Raw genomic sequence first — 20,307 nt, 5'->3', positions numbered from 1 at the left:
AGTAAAATGGAATAAAAAAAAAGTGCAATTCTGGGTTATTAATCATATATCAGAACTGTAATATGTAATACACTTTACATATGCCATGAGGTACCAAACTGTGTTTAATAAAAGCTGGATGGAAAAAAAAGAACATTGGACATGACATCAGGAATCAAACGTTTATTTTTTTCCAGATAAGAGATACCAGCCTAAAAAAACTAAAAACAAACCAATAAAAACATTGTGATATAATATAAAACCTCTAACTGTCTGATTTTTAGCTGTACATTTAGTGTCACGCCTTTCGGCGGAGAAGCAGCAAAGACGCCGTGAGATCGGGTGAACGAGGGTTTATTAGAAAGGAGAGAAAAGAGGAACATCGAAGAAACGCAAGACGGACGTCAATGACAGGACTGGGGAAACATACTTTGGCGTGGTCTTAAATATATTGGACTAATGAAAACAACTTCCACGGGAGGTTACCGAGGGGGCGTGGCACACAGGAGGAGCGGTCGAGCGGGGCAGGACATACTGCATGCTGCACTTTTAATCAGATTTTTTAGATTTTCTAAGCAATTTTTATTCAAATAAGTTTTTTTCATTTCTATTTTGCTTTCTTGTCTTGGTTTAACTGTTTTAAATCTTGTTTTTATCAAACACATTAAATAACCCCTGATTAAATAACCCCTGTGTATGATAATAAAAACTTATCTTGCCTTACCATAATGAGACCGAGAAACGTTCTACTCAAGAACAACTAAAAACATGCTGGAAACTAAGACATTCACAAGGTAACTCCATGAAAAACTCTGTAAAAGTAGAAATGTGTTTATTTTATGATAACGTGAGCCAACTGGCTAGTAGCTGTATTAACTGAAAAAATTCACTCCAGTCAAAGGAAAAAGTTACTAACGCACTACATCAAAACATTTACACTGCAATACTGTATGGCATGAAATAAATAAACTTGTAACTATATCATTCAGTAATACAAATAATAAAACAACATACCGTTCAAATTGGCCTCAAGAACTAAGTTAGCGCTTGATTCCCCTGCACTTCCTGTTGTGGCTGAGCGTGCACTTTCTGCAGCCAGACCCTTCTCAAACAGTTTGTTTGCCTAGCTGCAGTGATCACGCAATGAGATTTGTAGTTTTATCACCACGCAGACACCGGTGCAGACCAGAAAACACAACCAACGGATTAGTTCTACAGCGTCTTACTACTTTATGTGGACAATGCTTCCTGGGAATGAACGGAGGTAAGAATTTTAAGACTTGGGTAAATTAAATTTAAGACCTACGATGAAAATCTGGGAATTTTTAAAGACATTTTAAGGCCTTAAATTTAACTTTCTGAATTTTAGACTTTTTAAGACCCCGCGGGAACCCTATTAACTTCTGAGAGCAGGAAGATTGTTCTTCAGGACAATGCAGCACGGGGTCTAAGAGTCCTAAGGGTCTAAGAGTCAGGCAAGTGTGTTCAAAAAACTTACTTGGCTCCTGGAAGGATCACAGCCTTGAACACATAGCCCTCATTATACTGTGGATCTTTGAATTTTATCCTAAAGAGAAAAGAGCAGATCACCCATTTAGATGCTATGACAGAATCATTAAAACCAACATTATTACATCTTAAAACACTATAGAAAAAAAGCATGCACAAACTGCAGGGGAAAACACACACTCACCTCAAACGCATCTAAATACACCAGGACGCTGAATTCTTTATTAAATGACATTTACTGCAAGCATTTCCTTATACACTTGTTGCTATTATTAAGAAGATATGGCAGCCATGCTTACCCAATCGCACTATTCTGCATAATATCTCGCAGGACAGGAACAGGAGATACCACTGGTCTGGGGAGGAAGACATCAATTTCTTTTTGTTTAAAGAGACCCTTTCGAATGTGTTTATGCAGAAAATTTATTTCAATGATTACAAATTTTAAAAAGTACAGTAAACATCTGTTCCTTACTTATCTGGTAGTATAGGCTCTTCATCAAGGTTTAATGTACCTTGGACTCCATGGCAGAGTTCAGGAGGAATCTCAGAGCCCTAGAGTCAGAGGTGTTTAGACAGGTAAACAGAGAGGTAGTCCCAAAAGGAGGGAGACGCCACATACATGTAGAGAGGCCGTTTGCATACCTCTTTTGATTCTGCACGGTAGAGCTCGATTAAGAAGTCGCAGAGGGGGTGGGAGCGTCCTACGAACATCACATCACTTCCAAGGCTGTTCCTCTTTCCTGGAAGCAAGGAAGTTCAGAGGCAGTTGGTTGTGACCTTTAATCATGGAGGCGAACTTAAAGGGTTCAAATGTTACATTTCACTTCCCAAGCTAAACGGGCAGATAAACGGACACCTAAGGAAAGCCTTCCGTTCGGGTCAAGCTGAAGCTACGTGTTTGTGTGACACAGCCGAACTTACGCTCTTCAGGGGTGAGGTCTGGGTAAACTTCCTCCAGCGCCGCTCTCAAGCGTCGCTCGTCGACAAATGGCAGGAGGGCCACACCTTCGAAGGGATAAGCGAGCCAGTGAGGCCTCTGGGAATACTGTGTGCATCCCATCGCCCACAGCACAGACCTGCTCGTCTGATCAGCGGATGAGTGAATGCAAACAGCTACAGCATTGTAAGACTCTGCTCCTATGGCACATGAAAAGTGAGTCCATATTTCTGTTACTTATGAAAGCTTTGAACACTCACCCTGCCAAGCGTACTTTTTCCCATTTAGGTCAATCGCAAAGTCCTCTGGGTAAAAGTCAATGATGGAAGAGTCCTGTGAAGTAAAACAAGCGATCCGCATTTAAGACTGAGCTCCCCAGATATGGCTAATGGCAGCTGAGCCACAGCTACACACGTCTAAGGGGAACAAAGGGGCTCTCGGTGCAGCAGGCAGCCCCTTACCTTTAGGGCATTAATCGAACTCGTGACTCTGGTTGTTTGAGGACGGATAGACGCTTACCGGGTCAGTCATGAGGGCGCGCCATGTTTGGGGGAGGAAGTTCCCACTGGCAGCTGGAAACACACTCATCAGCTGCTCCAATGGCTTGAACTATGCAGAAGAGATGGAGTTACCGCACACTTACCATGCCTAACCGGCAGATAAGGCAGGCCTAGATGCCATCACTCACCGGCTGGGTACCAGTCTCAAAATCAGTAAACATGTCCTTGAGGTCTTTGAAATCGGATGCAAATGGGGCATAATGAAACGGAAAGTACCACTTCCAGGAGGCACAACCCTGTGGGGATGAAGTCAGGCATTAAAATCATTGGTAAAAACACCTATAAACACACATTTAACTCCTGCTTTATTTTCAGTGTAAATGATCATTTGCCTCCATTTGCCAGTAGGCTCCGAAGAAAGTATTGGGCTGTTCATCTTCACAAGTGCTAGGCAAACAAGTCTGTTTAATACGTCTGCCTGTATTTACTAAATAAATTGACTGCACTAAAACAGGAATCCATCAGGGTAATCAAACAGAAATTGTGCCATTCAACCATTTCTCCCTACATAATTTACACATCAGCCCTGAAATATCCATTATGATTATTAACATACTGTTAAGCGATAATCTAGTAAACTACATGGCAAAAGTATATTGACACTCCTAAGAGACAAACTGGCTAATTGAGCCACATCCATGGCTGACACAGGATAATAATTCAGTGGGCAGCCATGCAGTCAACGAACACTGGCAGCAGAATGGGTGTTCATACAGAAGGTTAGTGACCTTCAGCTAGGCACCTTCACTCCAGTGAGTCAGATTGCCAAATTTCTGCCCTGGTGAAGTTATTGTGAAGTGGAAACATCTTAGGGCAAGTTAAGTGGTAAAATATCTGGCCACACACACTCACAAAGAGAATCACTCAAAATTAAGGCTACACTGTATCACATCGCGATATGTGAAATTTCTGCAAGTAACTTTTGAGTAGTAACTTACTGTTACATTAGTTACTTGTGCCCCTCAAGCAGTTAACAGTAGGGATGCTCCGATCAGGATTTTTGGCACCGATACCAAGTACCGATTTTTTTTGTCGTGGTGATCGGCCTATACCAATGCCGATTCTGATGCTTCAAGTTTATATAACTGATATGTAAGCTCTCTGATCACCATTAACTTTTTTTCCAGATAAATACTATAAATGTTGCCTTTGTTATATTCGTTATATTTTTACAGTAATATATCTAATGTAACTTGTTTTAACAGAGTACTAAATAATCACAAAGTATTTATTATATAGTGAACATTTTAATATGCAAGGGGGGTTATGCATAACACTATGCACATCAGGATACTTAATGAGACAAAAATTAACAAAATGGAGCCGGCTGATGCAACCCACAATGTTTATTTAATCATTGTCCAGTACTACAGTGAATGTCTGTAATGGATGGCTGAGTGAGATGCATTATTAGTTACCGTTGCCTTTTTTGCAGTTGCCAGTTTTTCATATTTGCCATAGGACTCGCGGTGGCTCGTTCTTAAGTGCTGAATGAGGTTCGTTGTATTAAATGTTTTGGACAATGCGCCTCCACGTGAGATTTCTCATTCATCGTTTCTCGAAACGTCATAGTAATTCCACACCGGCAATGACATGACTGCGGCGCCAAAACATTTACGTTCATCGTGTACGTTCTCACGCATCAACTGTGATCGGTTCCTAAGATCGGCCAAGTTTAACTAGTACCGATCGAGTCATAAAATGTGATTATCGCCCCGATACCGATCTTCAGCCGATCGATCGGAGCATCCCAAGTTAAGAGTGTCACTTAAGCTGGTGGTGTTAAGAGTTGTATCAGACAAAGCAGTGCTGAGAATTAATATAGCTCACTTGCAGATCGCAATGACGATACTGAAATGATTGTGCAGCCTAACTCAATGCCCAACCTGAAGAGCAGCAAATCTCCCCAGCAATGTCATACTATTTAATGGAAGGCCTTCGTAGAACAGAAGCTATTATATTAAACTGTGAGCCAACATAATATTAATGCCTTTAGTTGGCCATATAATGCTGATATAACACGGACCGCTTTCTGCAGCCACATGCCCCCTAGTGGCTAATGAAGTATGACAAACTAAAAACAGAGAACCACTTGAAGGTGTACCATGGCCAGTCTGCCTCATGAGTGCACAACTCTGCCTCTGATTGATGTATCGATTGTTAAGGCTATGATATGAATTAACTGACTCAATAAGTAGCTTGATATCATTAACAATATGCAGAAACACTGGCAGAAAAATCTGTGAAAAAAATCTCAATCTATAGACTAACCTTTGTAGAGACCAACACAATACAGTATATTTCATGTACATTTTCAGAGTAAGCGATATGTCCAGAAATTGTTTTTGTTGCTGAAGTACAAATACATGACAATGTTTCTTGTGCAGCCATGTTTGTGATTGAGGTTTCTTGCCTGACATCTTTAAAGCACTTTGTATCATTTTCCTGAACATTCGGCTAATAAAATGAAATATTTAATTTGTTTAATCCAAACAGCATTGAAAATCAGCTTCTTTTCCCACTGTATTGTAAATATTGAATATGCATCACAGTAACATTTTGAACACTGCCAGAATTCGAATCGCAAAGTGGCAAGGCTTACAATTTACACCCCCTACCCGTTACTGACCCTGCCCTCTAGAACTATGGGCACCGATAGGAACGCCCAGTGCTCCCAAAACCCCCAGTGCTGGTGGCTGACAGCCCTGTAACTCAGCACCCCTGACTGACACATAAAATTAAAATGTTAATTAAAACATGACATTTCATAGAATTAAATGTACAGAATGTAGTCTATCCGAAGAGAGTACAGTGTAAAATTGGATCAGCCTTTGTACAGACATGCTCCGACCCACTGCCTGTGGTCCCAATGTGGAGCCACTCCTGCATTAGCATCTCCCCATTCATGCCAGCGGATGCGTTTCCAATCCCCTTGGCAGAATGCTTGACTTTCAGAGCACGACTGTACATAATTACCATTAAGTTCCATAATCTCCCTCCACGGTCTTGAAAAATCTCATCCTAGCAGACACTTAATTGAAATGACAGCCTCTGGCTCTGTGCTGCAAGGCCACAGAATGACAAAAGACCTTGCAGTGTCAATATGAAACAAACTAGTCAGAATTACACTTTGAATCTATTCTCAATTACCCAAAATATAAATCTAATTGGCAAAACCTCCTCCTGCCCATTCAAACAAGCACTGTTCAACGCTACAGGAGGCACCTAACATGAAGATCAAAGATGCAGCAACAAGATGCAGAAATCAACTGGGGGGCTGTTCAATCTAACAAACTATGGTATCATCCTAGGTCTCCTGGCCATGAGCTTAAAGCACCATCCATACAGCCCTGATTGCAGCTAATGAAGGAACGGCTGAAGAGCCAGGAGGCCTGATTAGCGAATTCAGTCACAGATCAAGACGTCACGCACTCATGTAAGACATGCCTGACGATAAGGAGCCTCCAAGCAATTTTTCTGGAAAATGACAATGTGATGACAGAAGGTAACCCAAGCCCTCCGAATCTGAGCAGCAATCGGTCTGACTATGATGGGTCCACATCTCTTCAGCTAATGCGTGTACATGAGACAGACCTTCAATCACCCATGCCACGACCATAATTTATTCTTCAGAGTAAACCTCAGACACTTTATAACAGGCATTTTAAAAGACAACCTCAAAGCGCGATCCTTGGCAAGTTCATGTACCTGATAGTAGTACCTGAGGACCCAGCAGAGGCCCTCCACGTAGGACTTGACCACCTTGCGTCGGAAGGCATCGTCGCCGACATCCACATCAAACTTGGTTTTGTAGTAGCGCTGCTTCCAGCCATCTTCCCACAATCTTAAGGTTCAAGAACGACCATCAGTTCAGAAGCAAATGAGAAGCATGCAGACAGAACTTCTGGGAACATGACACAATCCAATGGATTTGACGGCTCAAGAAATGTCAGTGGTGGTGGGCAATAAAAAAAAAAGAAAAAGAAATGTCAGTTGAGTCAGTATCTATTTACACAGCACATTTAAAAACAGTGTGGTACAATTTCAAAGGAAAAAAGATTTTATTTTAATCCATTTCAGATACAAAGTAAATACACAAATAATTAGTATAAAAAGTAAAACTGATTAGATGTACTACAAGCAACCCAGTGTATTTTAATGAATGAGGCATTTCAATCTTTGATTGAAAACCATCTATTGAGGAAGACAACCCAACAGACAGAGGGAGACACTTCCAAAGTTTGGTCCCGAGCTCAGAAAAGGCCTGATCCCCCCTTTTATTTGTTCCATGAACACATTTAAAAACAAAGTTATTTACCAGCTGACCTTAAGGATCTTTGAAAGCTTTGAAAACAAAATCTTGAAATGCTGTAACTAACAGGAAGCCAATGAATGGAGGCCAGGATGGGAGTGATGTGCTGTTTCTCGTCCTCATTAAAAAGCCTCACTACTGAATTTTGAACCAATTGCAACCTACGTCACCAGTTCCAATATACAATGGGTTACCATGATCGAGTCATGGAGAAAAAAAAGCACTGACCAGTCTATCAAAGTCTCTGAAAGACAACTAAGGAAGACAACGTTCAGACCACTACTGCCATGATGCAAATATAACTGGGGGGCAACACTGAAATATACACATCTGGCCAGACTTGTCTGTCAGTCTGAACTCAGTCACCATATTAAAAAGGCAAACATGAATACTTTCATTCAGATGCCATAGGGTGATGTGGAAAGGTGTCGTGGAGGGATGGCGGCTATCAGAACGCCACAAAGGCAGTAGGGCTGTAATGAACATACAAACTCTTGGGAGTTTGTGAATCATGCTTAAATTTGCGCGCAAATATTTACCACCCATATGTCTCAGGGTTCATTTATTTATAATTTATCTATTCATCATTCACAAAATTTTCACAAAACACCTTGATAAAGGTGTTCTTATCCCAAATACATCAAGTATGAAACCAAAAGTAAGCAAGACGCATGTCTGCGAGTTTGTATTTAATTTAATAACACAAAATTGCTATACAAGATTAATCATTAAATCTCAAACTATTTCATAAACAGATCAATTATTTTTTTGGCAAGTTTTATCTAAATAAAAATGTAAATACTATTAAGAATTTGATCCTAATTGCTATACAAGAAATTTGAGAATTCTCTGATAGTTATTATACAGTAATAGAATTATTTTATGTATTCCGGATATCACTATCAATTGTTCAAAAATGGTAACTCTTCAAAGGGCATTTCTACTGTCAAAAAAGGTAATCAGAATCAGAAGAGTTTATTGCCAAGTATGTTCACACATACAAGGAATTTGCTTTGGTGGACACATTTGAATTTTAAACCGCCAAATCTTAAATTAAAAATCAAGAATGGTAGCATTATTCAAAACTTACCTGATCAACTGGATATAGATAATGCACTCACTCATGATGCACAGTTGTCATTGTAACCATGTAGTCTAGGAAAAATATTTGCAAAATGCCCCTGCTAAGTGCACGTCCAAAGCATGGAAATACTTTAGGGTCTTTACAAAAGGTGGGTCCCATGTTGTAAAACTTGCCTTACGGAGCATAAATATAGTGGAGGCAACACAAACTCTAGACTAAAACTAAAGAACTTCAATTTTGTACTGTGCTAATGCAGTTCATAAACTCTTCACAAGTAAAGTGGCATTTCTGAATTAACACACTGAAGAGACACTCAGAATCCTTTTGTCTGAACTGCTGGCAATTGTGAAAATTTTCAAATAAAGAGAATTACAGTGGTACCTTGGTTTGCAAGCATAATTCGTTCCAGAAACGTGCTTGTAATCCAAAGCCCTCGTATATCAAAGCAAATTTTCCCATTAGAAATAATGGAAACTCAGATGATTCGTTCCACAACCCAAAAATATTCATATAAAAATGATTAGTAGAAAATATAAAAGTAAAAATACATAAAACAAAATTATTTTTTTGTCTTTGCATATCCTCCTGAGACCCCACCCATTCAGACCCCTGGCAGCACATAGCCACCTACCCATCCTGCCATTTAGGCCACAAGGACATGAACACACACAGTGACTGACAAACTGAGGCCTGTCACTGTGCTCAGGCTAGGTGCCTGTATTCCATTCACATAATCAGAGATGAACAGCTCCTGTGCACCTAATCCCCGGCACAATCCCCCCAGGAAAGCAGAGCCTAACAGGAAAGCCTGCATGAATACTAATTGCCTTCCTTGAATTTTACGGCCCTGCAGACACACTCTCTCAGGAAGTATGGAACACCCCATCCTTTCAAATCAATCAAAACTAAACAGAGGAGGGCAGAGACCCCTCCCATCTCACTCACAGCCTGCCCTCTGCTCAATTCGCCCTGGCACCCTACCTGACGTTGTCCTCTGGCTCAGGCTCGCTGTCACTGTCTTCCGCCTTTCTCTTCTGACCCCTGGGGTCCATGCCAACACTGGAGCCAGCGAGAGCCTGCAGACAGTGGGACTGTGAGCTCACAGAGTCAACAGGGGAGGAGAGCATGCCCTATATGCTCAGTGTGCGCGTGCGTGCGTGCGCGCACACACGCACACACACGCACACACACGCACGCACACACACACTATGAGCTGGTAGCTCTGAAAAGAAACAGGCCTCCTTCAAAATGTTGATTCCACAGCAGCTAAGAGGATGGACGTCTAAGCAAAGGACTAACAAAACAGACAAAATTTCAGATATATCATGATCAGCCACCAAGTGAGATTGTTTACAAACCAACCAAACTAAAATACATGTAGTAATGGTAATTAACCACTTAACCAACAATTCTATACTTACAGGGACACTGCTTGCAGAACTATAATCAGGGCCTGACAACGGTACACAAGCAGGCGTTCGCCATAAAGCAATTTCTTTTTGTAATAGCACAAGCGCATAGTGTAGGCATGTGCACCACTATGACAAGAAATTGCCGCACATTTAAAAATTTACACCGCAAATGGAGTATGAGTGAACTTAGCCTGGTTAAAAAAGTCACCAAGATGAGATCCACAAAGAGATAACTGAGAAAGGAGTGAGATTTAGAGACAAAGATGAGATGTTGTGTAGGCTGTAATTGCGTTGTTTGGCATCATTGGTCTGTTTTTGTGGCAATACTGTTGCAGCCTCTGAGAATGCAGTTTGTTGTGTCATTATAAAAATAGTGTTAAGCAGTGCTATATTGCGATTTTTGCGTTACCTCTGAAACGCTGGTTGCGGATACAATTGCAGCTGGTCATGATAATTTATCACTATATTGCCTACCACTAATACTACCATGCTAATTAATGAAATGTTATTTCTATCGATAAAAAAAAAAACTAGGGTGCTCAGCACAGCCTAAGGTGGAGGGGGGGGGGCTAGCAGCACAGGGGGGACAAAGGCGAAGGTCAACACTTAGTGGTTAAACGGTTCTGAAACTGAGACCAAAACCGCAATGCTGATGTTCACAATCTCGCGCTGCGGCTCTGAAAGATGGAACCTTGATGTCCATATTTATTTTTGTTTATGTAGTTATTTTATGCAAAGTTAATCTAACATGATCGCTAGTATTCTTCTCTTTAGTGTTCCAGATCAAGGGTGATTAATAAAACCCAGAAATTTTCCCTGTTTCTTATTCATCCACCCTTGCCCAAATTAAAAAAAAAGGGTATGAACCGAACAGAGGCTCAAAAATCAAGATCAAAACCAAACCGTGAATTTGGAGAATTGTGACACCTCTACAAACACTACAGACCCTCCATCACCCACATATGGACATGACGTCTTGCTTAACATCAAAATCCCTGCTTTAATACTCCTTAAGAGGTTCCACAGACGCTCAAGACGACCCGACCACATACAAGAGACGCTCTCTCAGAAATTAGATGCAGTCGTCCTCCTGCCACACAACTCATTCAGCTTCCAGATGCTCAAAATCAAAGCCCAAGTAACAGGTCCCAATAAATAAATAAATAAATAAAATAGAAGAAACTGGCCACCAGAAACACTGAACACAACTCAGCAGGCAGGGTATCAATTGATAAGAATATAAAATCTCTGCTTAACAGACACATAACCAGGAAAAATGGTTTGGGGCCACGAGTCAATAAGAGCTTGTGGATGCATTGATCCCTGACCCATGCGGCAAAAATTTCTGTCTGCAAGCAATACGAGCATGAAGAACCCAATCAGACTTTAAAATTGCCAGAGGAACAGCAGCACACAGCAAGCCTGGTTGTTATAGAAACCATAATGTAGTGTACATTTACAAGTGCGAGAGTACATATAAAAGCTAAACGTGGTTGTTTCATTTTTTTGAAGACAGAACTTGTGGCAAAATTAGACTTGCCTGATTGCCGTTCCTCATCAGGGCTTTCAAGGACTGGGCAGCATCCTGTTGATGAAATGAAAGGGGTATCAGAAAAGGATATGATTTTCCAATAGGCAGAAGGAAAGATCAAAATGTGGACTAATGAAAAAAATCATGGCTACTGCCCAACACCTTGTTGCGCTGGTCTTGCCCCTGCATCCTCATCTCAAAGGCGGTATGCCTGGCATTATGGATGGGCTGCGGGGCTCCTCTCCTGCCCAGGGCCTCAGGGGCGAACTGCCCTGTGGGCAGGAAGGCAGGGGCCTGCTCCGCCTGGGGGAAGAAAACGGTAAGCAGGTGACACCTTTATCCAGCCAGTGAACCTCCCACAGATTCAAAAGGGGAACAGAACTGCTTCCTTACAGAGGCTGATTGCAGAACCGGTACATTCACCAGCATTAGCCGCCAGCTAGCATTAGGATTCCTACCAATACAGGGAGAACAGGCTCATTTCACTTACTTTTAACCTCTTTTTCTTTTCCTTCATTCTCCTCTTAAACGCTTCCTACGAAAGAAATGAACCCCAGTAGAGTCAAAATGGTTCCAAAAGATCTTATGTTCCTAGGGCAAGAACACTAATCAGCGTATGGCATGATATCTAATTATGCTTTGATTTTTATCATGTGCCAGATCTGACAAGTTGTGTGAAAACAGAAGACTTATCTTCTGTTCCAACTTAAAAAAGGCTTCCAGGAAGCCAAGTCGTGTATGCGAATCACCCAAAGATGGCGTCAACTCGGCATATGAATGAACTTCAAATACAGATGTTCATCTATAAACACAGACACTGTCTTCATCAAAAAGCTGCAACAAGGTAAACAATCCAAGTATCATACGTCATCCTCCTTGCGCTTCTTAAAGATGTTGTCCTCTGCCACACCAACTGCCTGCATGATCATCTCAACCCGCTCCAGGTTGACGAAGCCGTTCTCTGTGAGGTACCCCTGTGAGGCAGAAGGATGAGCTTCTCAGGATCAGCTCCAGATAAGGTGGAGCCTACCGGTCGAGCGTCTAATGGAAACACGAAATCGCAGCCAGTGCAGGGGGGCAAAGGAGCAGTCCGCAAAACACTCACCCCTGTCCTGTGCACAACATCTTTGTAGATGCCCACTAGTCGGTCAATGGCCCCCTCCCTACAGGCAGATATTCAAACAAATCTGCTTATTTCAGTGTCAAGGACATTCTCAGATGGACCATACAGGAGGGACAAGCGCAAACCAACCTACCTGATTTCCAAGGATGGCAGGTGGGGTAGGAAGTCATTTCCGACAAAGAAACACATGAAAACCCAGTCATCCACGCTCCTTTCAAAGTTAAAGGGGAAAGGCAGGCTGGCCATCGTCAGCTCCTTCTCCAGATACTGCAGTGGGAAGAAAGCAAGAGTTTTCCAGTGAGGGAACACAGGGAGGAGGTGCAAGGCAAGCCAAGGAGTCACTGGAATCAGTAGTGTAAGGCCAGTTAGAACTGACACACCAGGTTAACAACATAAAGGGAGTACTGATTTACGACAAATCAATTAACATTTAAATGTAACAGTAAATTAGCTTTCATGAAACACCTACCTCTCTCAAGACGGAGAGCCGGATGAAGATGAACTCCTGTTCGGAGACAGGAGGGCTGTCCGCAAACTGGTCGAACTGAGAAAGAGGACAATGTGTCAGCATGCATGGCTGGCAGGATGTTCTGGGCGGAGCTTTAGCGTTTCAGTCGCACACCTCCCCCTTCTTCTCACGAGCCACTCCCTGACAGTCCTTGAGCTCGTGACCCATCTGCCCACACAGGGCACAGGGCCTTGGCTTGTTGGGTTTGAACTCCTCCCTGATGATGGTGAAGTTGGGCTCATGTGTGGCCAGGCCCAGCATGATCAGATCAGCTGCATGGGGGGGGGGGGGGGGGGGGGGGGGGGGGCATAGCTGTAAGCTACTGTACCACCACACAGATCATTCTAGAGCTTTTTCTCAGTAATACCATCCAAGCTGCAGTTCATCTTAAAAGCACTTCATTACCTAACACACCACATCAACAATGACGTCTTGCTGTCTCTAAGTTCCTCTAAAACAGATCTGAACAGGCCTGCTAAAGATTTACTGTTCCCAACCACCATACACAAAGTGACCCCTAAGGCTAAAACATACCGTCGGCACCACAGAGACAGTGGTGAGTGTTTGGGTCATGATTGGGCTGCGCTGTGACAAAAACGAGAGAGATATTAATCAACAACCGTTAGGCATCCTTCACAAAGCCCCTCATAGCATGCAGAGGTACACAAGAACTTGGATGATTAACAGATAACTCATACAGCCAGCACTGCACAACTGTGTATGAAAAACCTTCAACTTACCTCTTTGTCTCCGTATATAATCCATAATCTTGTGCTCCCCTTCCCCTGGAGCACTGGCATCTGACAAGATGACCTGTGTGCAAAGTATGCATCAGCTGAACAGAAAAAGGAATGAAACCAGCACATATATATAGTCATGTGTATATATGAGTGAAATGCCATTAGGCAATTTCGTCATCATGCAAGCATCAGTGTACACAGAGGGTACACAATCCTAGATGGTACAACATACTACTCACCTAAGGTACAGTAAACTTTTTTACTAAAGTTTTACTGAAGTTTACTAAAGTAGAAAGAGAACACTGTAAAATAAAGATTTAAAAAGTATAGCATATAAAATACATAATACTTGATAAGTTATTGGTTTATGTACTGTAAATAGTTCTGCTATACTTTTTATATGGCTGGCAGTGCAGTAGGTTTACAACAGCATCACCATAAACACACGAGTCATCTGTTGCTTTATGATGTCACTAGGTAATAGGAATTTTTCAACTCTCCAATCTAATGGGACAACCGTCATACATGCGGCCCATCATTGACCAAAACATTGTCATGCAGCACATGACTGTTCAGACCATGTAAAAAGAGGAAATCGTTGTTAGGTTGCGCTGCCCTACATACCGTCAAGTTACGCCACCCAGGGTCATTGCTCAGCCTGTCGGCGACATAATAGCGGAGGCACTTCGCGAGGTTGTCCATAAACTCAGTGCCCTAAAATGAAACAACAGTTACATAAGCAGGCCTGGTCTGAACTGAATGTCGGACCCTTATCATACATAATCAATCACAGGCATTTCTAGAAGAAAACCCCCAAAGAAAACCTAAACATCTTTGCATGGTTCACGCCAAAATAGTTAAGTATCAGTGGTGTTAAACTGCTTACTGGAGTGATGCAGTTGCTGTCAAAACGCTCTTTAATTTCTTCATTTGGGAGATATCCACCTATATCAAATGACAAGTGTAATTCACAGTGCACGATACTTTGACTATTAAAAAAAGTTTAATCAAGACTAGTAACCATCCAGGCTTCTGCTTAATCCAACAAAGAAATGAGAGAAGTTCTGTCTTCAAAGACAGCACAGTCCGAGTGGCAGAAGGGTGGCTTTAAGAGTGTTTCCCATCAGTAGCACCTCTCTGGAAGATCTCTTCCCTGATCTTCTGTTTCTCCTCCTGCAACTCAACCCCCTCCTTTGAGGCACGGAACCTCCTCGATCTTTGCTGGTTCATTTTGGCACGTGGGGCCTGGACAGAGAATTGCAGAGGTCACACCTACACAACATGCACTGAAAGATGGTACAGGAACATCACATCCAAATCAGGACAAAAAAATATTTCAATTTTGAGAGAACAAAAACCCTTGAATGAGTCATCTGGGCTGTTCAGTGGGTCCTTCAAAGCAAACAAAACTATTTCATTAAGGCCACTTCACAGGCATTTAAGATCAAACTAGAACAAATCATTTGGCATGTGGGAAGTTGGGGGATTATCAGCACTAGAATTACTGGACAGCTCCTGATTTTCACTGCTGCATTTTAGATTGTTAACATCTTAAAAATGCAAGTGGTCAGTCAATGAGGGGGAACATGACAAAAATGTGCAAAATTATATAATTGTTGCTTGTGGGCAGAATGACTGCTCACAGCAGACAGCTAGAGGCTGAATCAGAAAAGGATCAGCCTAAATCATGTAAAACTTCATTTCTAACATGGTTGATCTTTCACTCAAATGGGACTGTCTGCACATATAAATTTAATCAATGTGATAATTTTAAATCTACAAAACTGAGAACCTGTATTTACATTCAAACAATCACCACTGTAGTCGTTGCACCAAGTACATCCATCAAAATACATGAATCGGATGGTCTGTTTTTTGGGAAAAAAATCAATTCCTCTTGCTGTTATTCAATTTATTCAACACAAATTAATTTGGCCCATATACCATATAAATGTGATTAAAATCTAGTCTGCTAAATTAGCTACAACCTGCAAAAGACCTTGTCTTTTAATGCCGATTGCCAGAATAATATACATTGCTTCGGACACACAGAACAGTTGATGCCTCACCGTTAAATTACAAGAAAAAGATCAGAAGTTAAGTTTGAGGTAAGATCATGGCATTTGTTTTCATAGAGGCAAACTTACAACTCCATCAATAGCCATATATAACACTCTTCTAGGGCGGACGATGTTGAACAAACGATCGATGTATTCAAAAATGGCGACCATCATTTCATCCTCGTTTTTGGGCGCGGGCCTGTGGAAACACAGAACACCACCATGCTTTTCTGCATTTCTGTGATTTCAGGAATAACACTCCGTATAGGCGTTTAGTTACGCACTTGTCCTCTGGATGTGTGCAGGGGTGAATTATTCCATTCATGTCCAAGTACAAGTTGTCAAACTCGACTTCGTTTGGATTGGGTTTGCTTGTATCAACAGGTATGCGAACTCCATTGCACTCCTTTGCCTTTCGGGAAGAAAGTCATTAGGACGCGCCAAACGAGTAGAGCCCATTGCGGGAAAAATACAAATCCAAACATAGCACATCCCATACCTAGCACAAGTCCGTGATTAATATGCGTGGATATGCATCAATTAAATTGTCTAAGACAATAACAAAGCGTACGGAGAAAATAAATGGCACATGGGAATAAAACTAACTTTATCGTCACCTACAGTAAAAGTCTGACCGACCTAGTATCTAGATGGCTAATACTTTTCTAACATTGACCATGTATTACAGGTAAACATAAATATCCACTACAAATGCAAAAAGTAACGACTTAATTACACACGGTAATACGAGCAACTCCGACCAAAAGTTCACTTAGGATAAGACACAGCACAGCAAAACTGGCAGAGGACTTATTATAAAACGTTTTTTCTATAAAATAACAACCCAAATGATCAGCTCGGCGAGAGGCCTCCACGCTTTAAATGTTTACAAGCAAACACACGCGAGCACCCACCTTTTCTTCCATACAATGCACAATAATGGAACAATATTTCCGACTCAACCAGCGAAAAAATGCCGGAACACCCATTGCCCATAAAATCAAGACAAACCAACTATAAAATAATTTGGTATTTAAAACTGTATGGCTAAAAAAACGAAACGGTATGCGTCTCCCTAGTTAATTCCTACTACGCGTAAATGGCTAACTTGCGCGACAGGATGCATCTCCGGGTCATCCGGTAACCTTACAGCAAAGGATCATGGGTAATGTGCAACACAATAAATTGCCCCCCTTTCCTCAGCGGACATTATATATCGGTCCTGTTTGTGGGCTATGACACGAATATTGCACAGATCCAGAGAAATTATATTAAAATTTATACAATTATACTTATATCAAATAATATTAGACATACTGTCGACTTTCGCGTTTCCGTTATTTGGTTGTAAAAACGTAACGCGTACATATTACTTTCTATGTAAGTGTTAAATATATTTCATTACAAAACGGTCCACGTAAATTAAACCATATTGTAGGCATATTTATTAGTTATCTATAATATAATATTGTAATAGTGTATTAATGCATATAATGTAATGTTTCGTTAGGCTGCTATAAGGTGTATTGTTGCTTTTTACTAATGAGCGTTCTAGGGCCTGTCCGCGGGGCACAACAATAAAAAGCAAAAAGCCTATTTGGACACAGCTATAAAAATAACGGTTCTCAAGTTTAGGGGCGGATTAATGAACATGGTAGACTAGGCTGCAGCTTAGTGGCCCAGCGTGAACAGAGGGAGGGGGGTATTGGCCGTATATGTTTTTTTATTAGTTTGATCCTTTATTGTTTGTTCATTTGTTTGCGAACTGGTGACTGTTTAAAACTGAATGGAAAACTGAATGAGGAGGCCAAATACATTGGACTCTAAATACATATTTTGGCGCTTTTTATACCGTTATATATTTTCTGGTATGCGTATGGCAGGGTTGCCAACTCTCATGCATCTGGCGTGATAGGCTTTCTGACTCTCACTAAAGAAATCTTACAAGGAAATCAATGTTATTTTATTATAAACCTAAAATATTAGCTACCGAAAAGGAGTTGGGGTAGTTTGCAAACCCTATACAGACTATTTAAAAGGTTACATACGTACATGTAAATGTGTACAAGAGCATCTGGCTGCAGTTCTCCACCAGGAGGATCTCCACTACAGGGACGGAAACACGTAAATCCGGACATGACGTTTGCAAACTTACGCCATGGAGGCAGCACCAGATATCACATGACTCCACGCACAGCCTGGATTTGTCAGTGGGAGGGTGTTTAGCTTTGTCGAAAGAAAAAAGTGGGTAGAACAAGCAACAACGGTAGCATTCGACCGGTGATTTTTTTTCCTCCAAATTTAGCTTTAAATTGGTTACTTAAGCTAAGACTGACTGTCTACTGAAAAATAAAAAATATTTATAAAATTATAAATAAATTTATAAATATTTGTCTTGTGCGCACAAGTTATTATTTGGAATTGGAAGGAATAGATTAGCTGCGTATAGCTGTCATATGTTATAAGAGGTTTATTTCAGGACGCCGTACTACGTTTGCTAGACCTGGCATTTAGGGTACAGTAAGATACAACAGCCTTGTAATTAATATTACTGGAAGGAGTAAATACAATTACAATTATACATAACATATGACAGCTATACGCAGCTATTCTATTCCTTCCAATTCCAAATAATAACTTGTGCGCACAAGACAAATATTTATAAATTTATTTATAATTTTATAATTTACAATTACTACATTAAGGCTGAGGTATACAGTCTGTATAAATGGTCGTGACAGAGGTGAAGCGATATGAACAATATTTTTTTCTTTCATTATCGGTAGTCAATAATAAAACAGGTATAAACAGGTAAAATAAATACAATAAATAGGTGTCAGTAATTACAAGAAATGTTAGGGGAACTCGGCGAGGCGAACAAATCAACAAACCGAGTAAAGTGGTAGGCTATGTCTTGACGCAACCGAACCAAACATCGGTGTCAACAATATTAAAGATGCACAAAATATAGCCTGCGTGCAATAAATTGTGACCAAGTTATATAAGTTATTATGTAGTACTTTTGATATTGACACTGATGTTTTGTTCGGTTGCGTTAAGACAGAGTTCAAGTAACATTTTTTGATATTACTGACACCTACACTCACCTAAAGGATTATTAGGAACACCATACTAATATGGTGTTTGGCCCCCTTTCGCTTTCAGAACTGCCTTAATTCTACGTGGCATTGATTCAACAAGGTGCTGAAAGCATTCTTTAGAAATGTTGGCCCATATTGATAGGATAGCATCTTGCAGTTGATGGAGATTTGTGGGATGCACATCCAGGACACGAAGCTCCCGTTCCACCACATCCCAAAGATGCTCTATTGGGTTGAGATCTGGTGACTGTGGGGGCCATTTTAGTACAGTGAACTCATTGTCATGTTCAAGAAACCAATTTGAAATTATTTGAGCTTTGTGACATGGTGCATTATCCTGCTGGAAGTAGCCATCAGAGGATGGGTACATGGTGGTCATAAAGGGATGGACATGGTCAGAAACAATGCTCAGGTAGGCCGTGGCATTTAAACGATGCCCAATTGGCACTAAGGGGCCTAAAGTGTGCCAAGAAAACATCCCCCACACCATTACACCACCACCACCAGCCTGCACAGTGGTAACAAGGCATGATGGATCCATGTTCTCATTCTGTTTACGCCAAATTCTGACTCTACCATTTGAATGTCTCAACAGAAATCGAGACTGATCAGACCAGGCAGCATTTTTCCAGTCTTCAACTGTCCAATTTTGGTGAGCTCATGCAAATTGTAGCCTCTTTTTCCTATTTGTAGTGGAGATGAGTGGTACCCGGTGGGGTCTTCTGCTGTTGTAGCCCATCCGCCTCAAGGTTGTGCGTGTTGTGGCTTCACAAATGCTTTGCTGCATACCTCGGTTGTAAGGAGTGGTTATTTCAGTCAAAGTTGCTCTTCTATCAGCTTGAATCAGTCGGCCCATTCTCCTCTGACCTCTAGCATCAACAAGGCATTTTCGCCCACAGGACTGCCGCATACTGGATGTTTTTCCCTTTTCACACCATTCTTTGTAAACCCTAGAAATGGTTGTGCGTGAAAATCCCAGTAACTGAGCAGATTGTGAAATACTCAGACCGGCCCGTCTGGCACCAACAACCATGCCACGCTCAAAATTGCTTAAATCACCTTTCTTTCCCATTCTGACATTCAGGTTGGAGTTCAGGAGATTGTCTTGACCAGGACCACACCCCTAAATGCATTGAAGCAACTGCCATGTGATTGGTTGATTAGATAATTGCATTAATGAGAAATTGAACAGGTGTTCCTAATAATCCTTTAGGTGAGTGTATTTATTGTATTTACTGTACCTGTTACGATAATGACCGAAGGAAAAATATTGTCATGTCGCATGAATTCATGTCGCTTCACCTCTGTCGCAACCATAAACACGGACTGTATAATTCACCCTTAATGCCAAAGAAACAGTTTGCAGCATAAAAAAAAATGGAAAATGAGTTCATGGTGTTACTTGTTGACTGTAAATAAATGTCTCTCCAGGTTGATTTGTTTAGACG

General features: G+C 41.2%; 1 protein-coding gene across 5 annotated transcripts in view; it reads right to left on the bottom strand.

Moving 5' to 3' along the window:
* xrn2 (5'-3' exoribonuclease 2) overlaps positions 1 to 17,867 on the bottom strand; it is a 34,666-nt gene extending 16,799 nt beyond the window's left edge. For 4 of the 5 annotated variants that reach the window (XM_023841758.2, XM_023841760.2, XM_023841761.2 and 1 more), the window contains exons 1-26: positions 16,673 to 16,926; positions 16,043 to 16,170; positions 15,846 to 15,957; positions 14,832 to 14,943; positions 14,585 to 14,643; positions 14,323 to 14,412; positions 13,699 to 13,771; positions 13,493 to 13,543; positions 13,073 to 13,230; positions 12,920 to 12,994; positions 12,584 to 12,717; positions 12,433 to 12,490; positions 12,194 to 12,301; positions 11,818 to 11,862; positions 11,490 to 11,630; positions 11,337 to 11,381; positions 9,366 to 9,460; positions 6,697 to 6,832; positions 3,117 to 3,224; positions 2,948 to 3,037; positions 2,689 to 2,761; positions 2,413 to 2,496; positions 2,134 to 2,231; positions 1,964 to 2,043; positions 1,788 to 1,844; positions 1,478 to 1,546 (exon numbers count right to left, since the gene is read on the bottom strand). In XM_023841758.2, the coding sequence (XP_023697526.2) occupies positions 1,478 to 1,546; positions 1,788 to 1,844; positions 1,964 to 2,043; positions 2,134 to 2,231; positions 2,413 to 2,496; positions 2,689 to 2,761; positions 2,948 to 3,037; positions 3,117 to 3,224; positions 6,697 to 6,832; positions 9,366 to 9,460; positions 11,337 to 11,381; positions 11,490 to 11,630; positions 11,818 to 11,862; positions 12,194 to 12,301; positions 12,433 to 12,490; positions 12,584 to 12,717; positions 12,920 to 12,994; positions 13,073 to 13,230; positions 13,493 to 13,543; positions 13,699 to 13,771; positions 14,323 to 14,412; positions 14,585 to 14,643; positions 14,832 to 14,943; positions 15,846 to 15,957; positions 16,043 to 16,170; positions 16,673 to 16,747 (2,354 nt within the window). In that variant the 5' untranslated portion in view covers positions 16,748 to 16,926. Of the gene's footprint in view, positions 1 to 1,477; positions 1,547 to 1,787; positions 1,845 to 1,963; positions 2,044 to 2,133; positions 2,232 to 2,412; positions 2,497 to 2,688; positions 2,762 to 2,947; positions 3,038 to 3,116; positions 3,225 to 6,696; positions 6,833 to 9,365; positions 9,461 to 11,336; positions 11,382 to 11,489; positions 11,631 to 11,817; positions 11,863 to 12,193; positions 12,302 to 12,432; positions 12,491 to 12,583; positions 12,718 to 12,919; positions 12,995 to 13,072; positions 13,231 to 13,492; positions 13,544 to 13,698; positions 13,772 to 14,322; positions 14,413 to 14,584; positions 14,644 to 14,831; positions 14,944 to 15,845; positions 15,958 to 16,042; positions 16,171 to 16,672; positions 16,927 to 17,810 lie in introns of those variants that run through there. The other variant, XM_072702483.1, reaches the window with a different exon arrangement.
* Between the last annotated feature and the right edge of the window lie 2,440 nt (positions 17,868 to 20,307).

The sequence above is a fragment of the Paramormyrops kingsleyae genome, chromosome 19 (assembly GCF_048594095.1).
Source record: "Paramormyrops kingsleyae isolate MSU_618 chromosome 19, PKINGS_0.4, whole genome shotgun sequence".
Classification (NCBI taxonomy): domain Eukaryota; kingdom Metazoa; phylum Chordata; class Actinopteri; order Osteoglossiformes; family Mormyridae; genus Paramormyrops; species Paramormyrops kingsleyae.
This window is presented reverse-complemented; position numbering and strand designations above follow the sequence as displayed.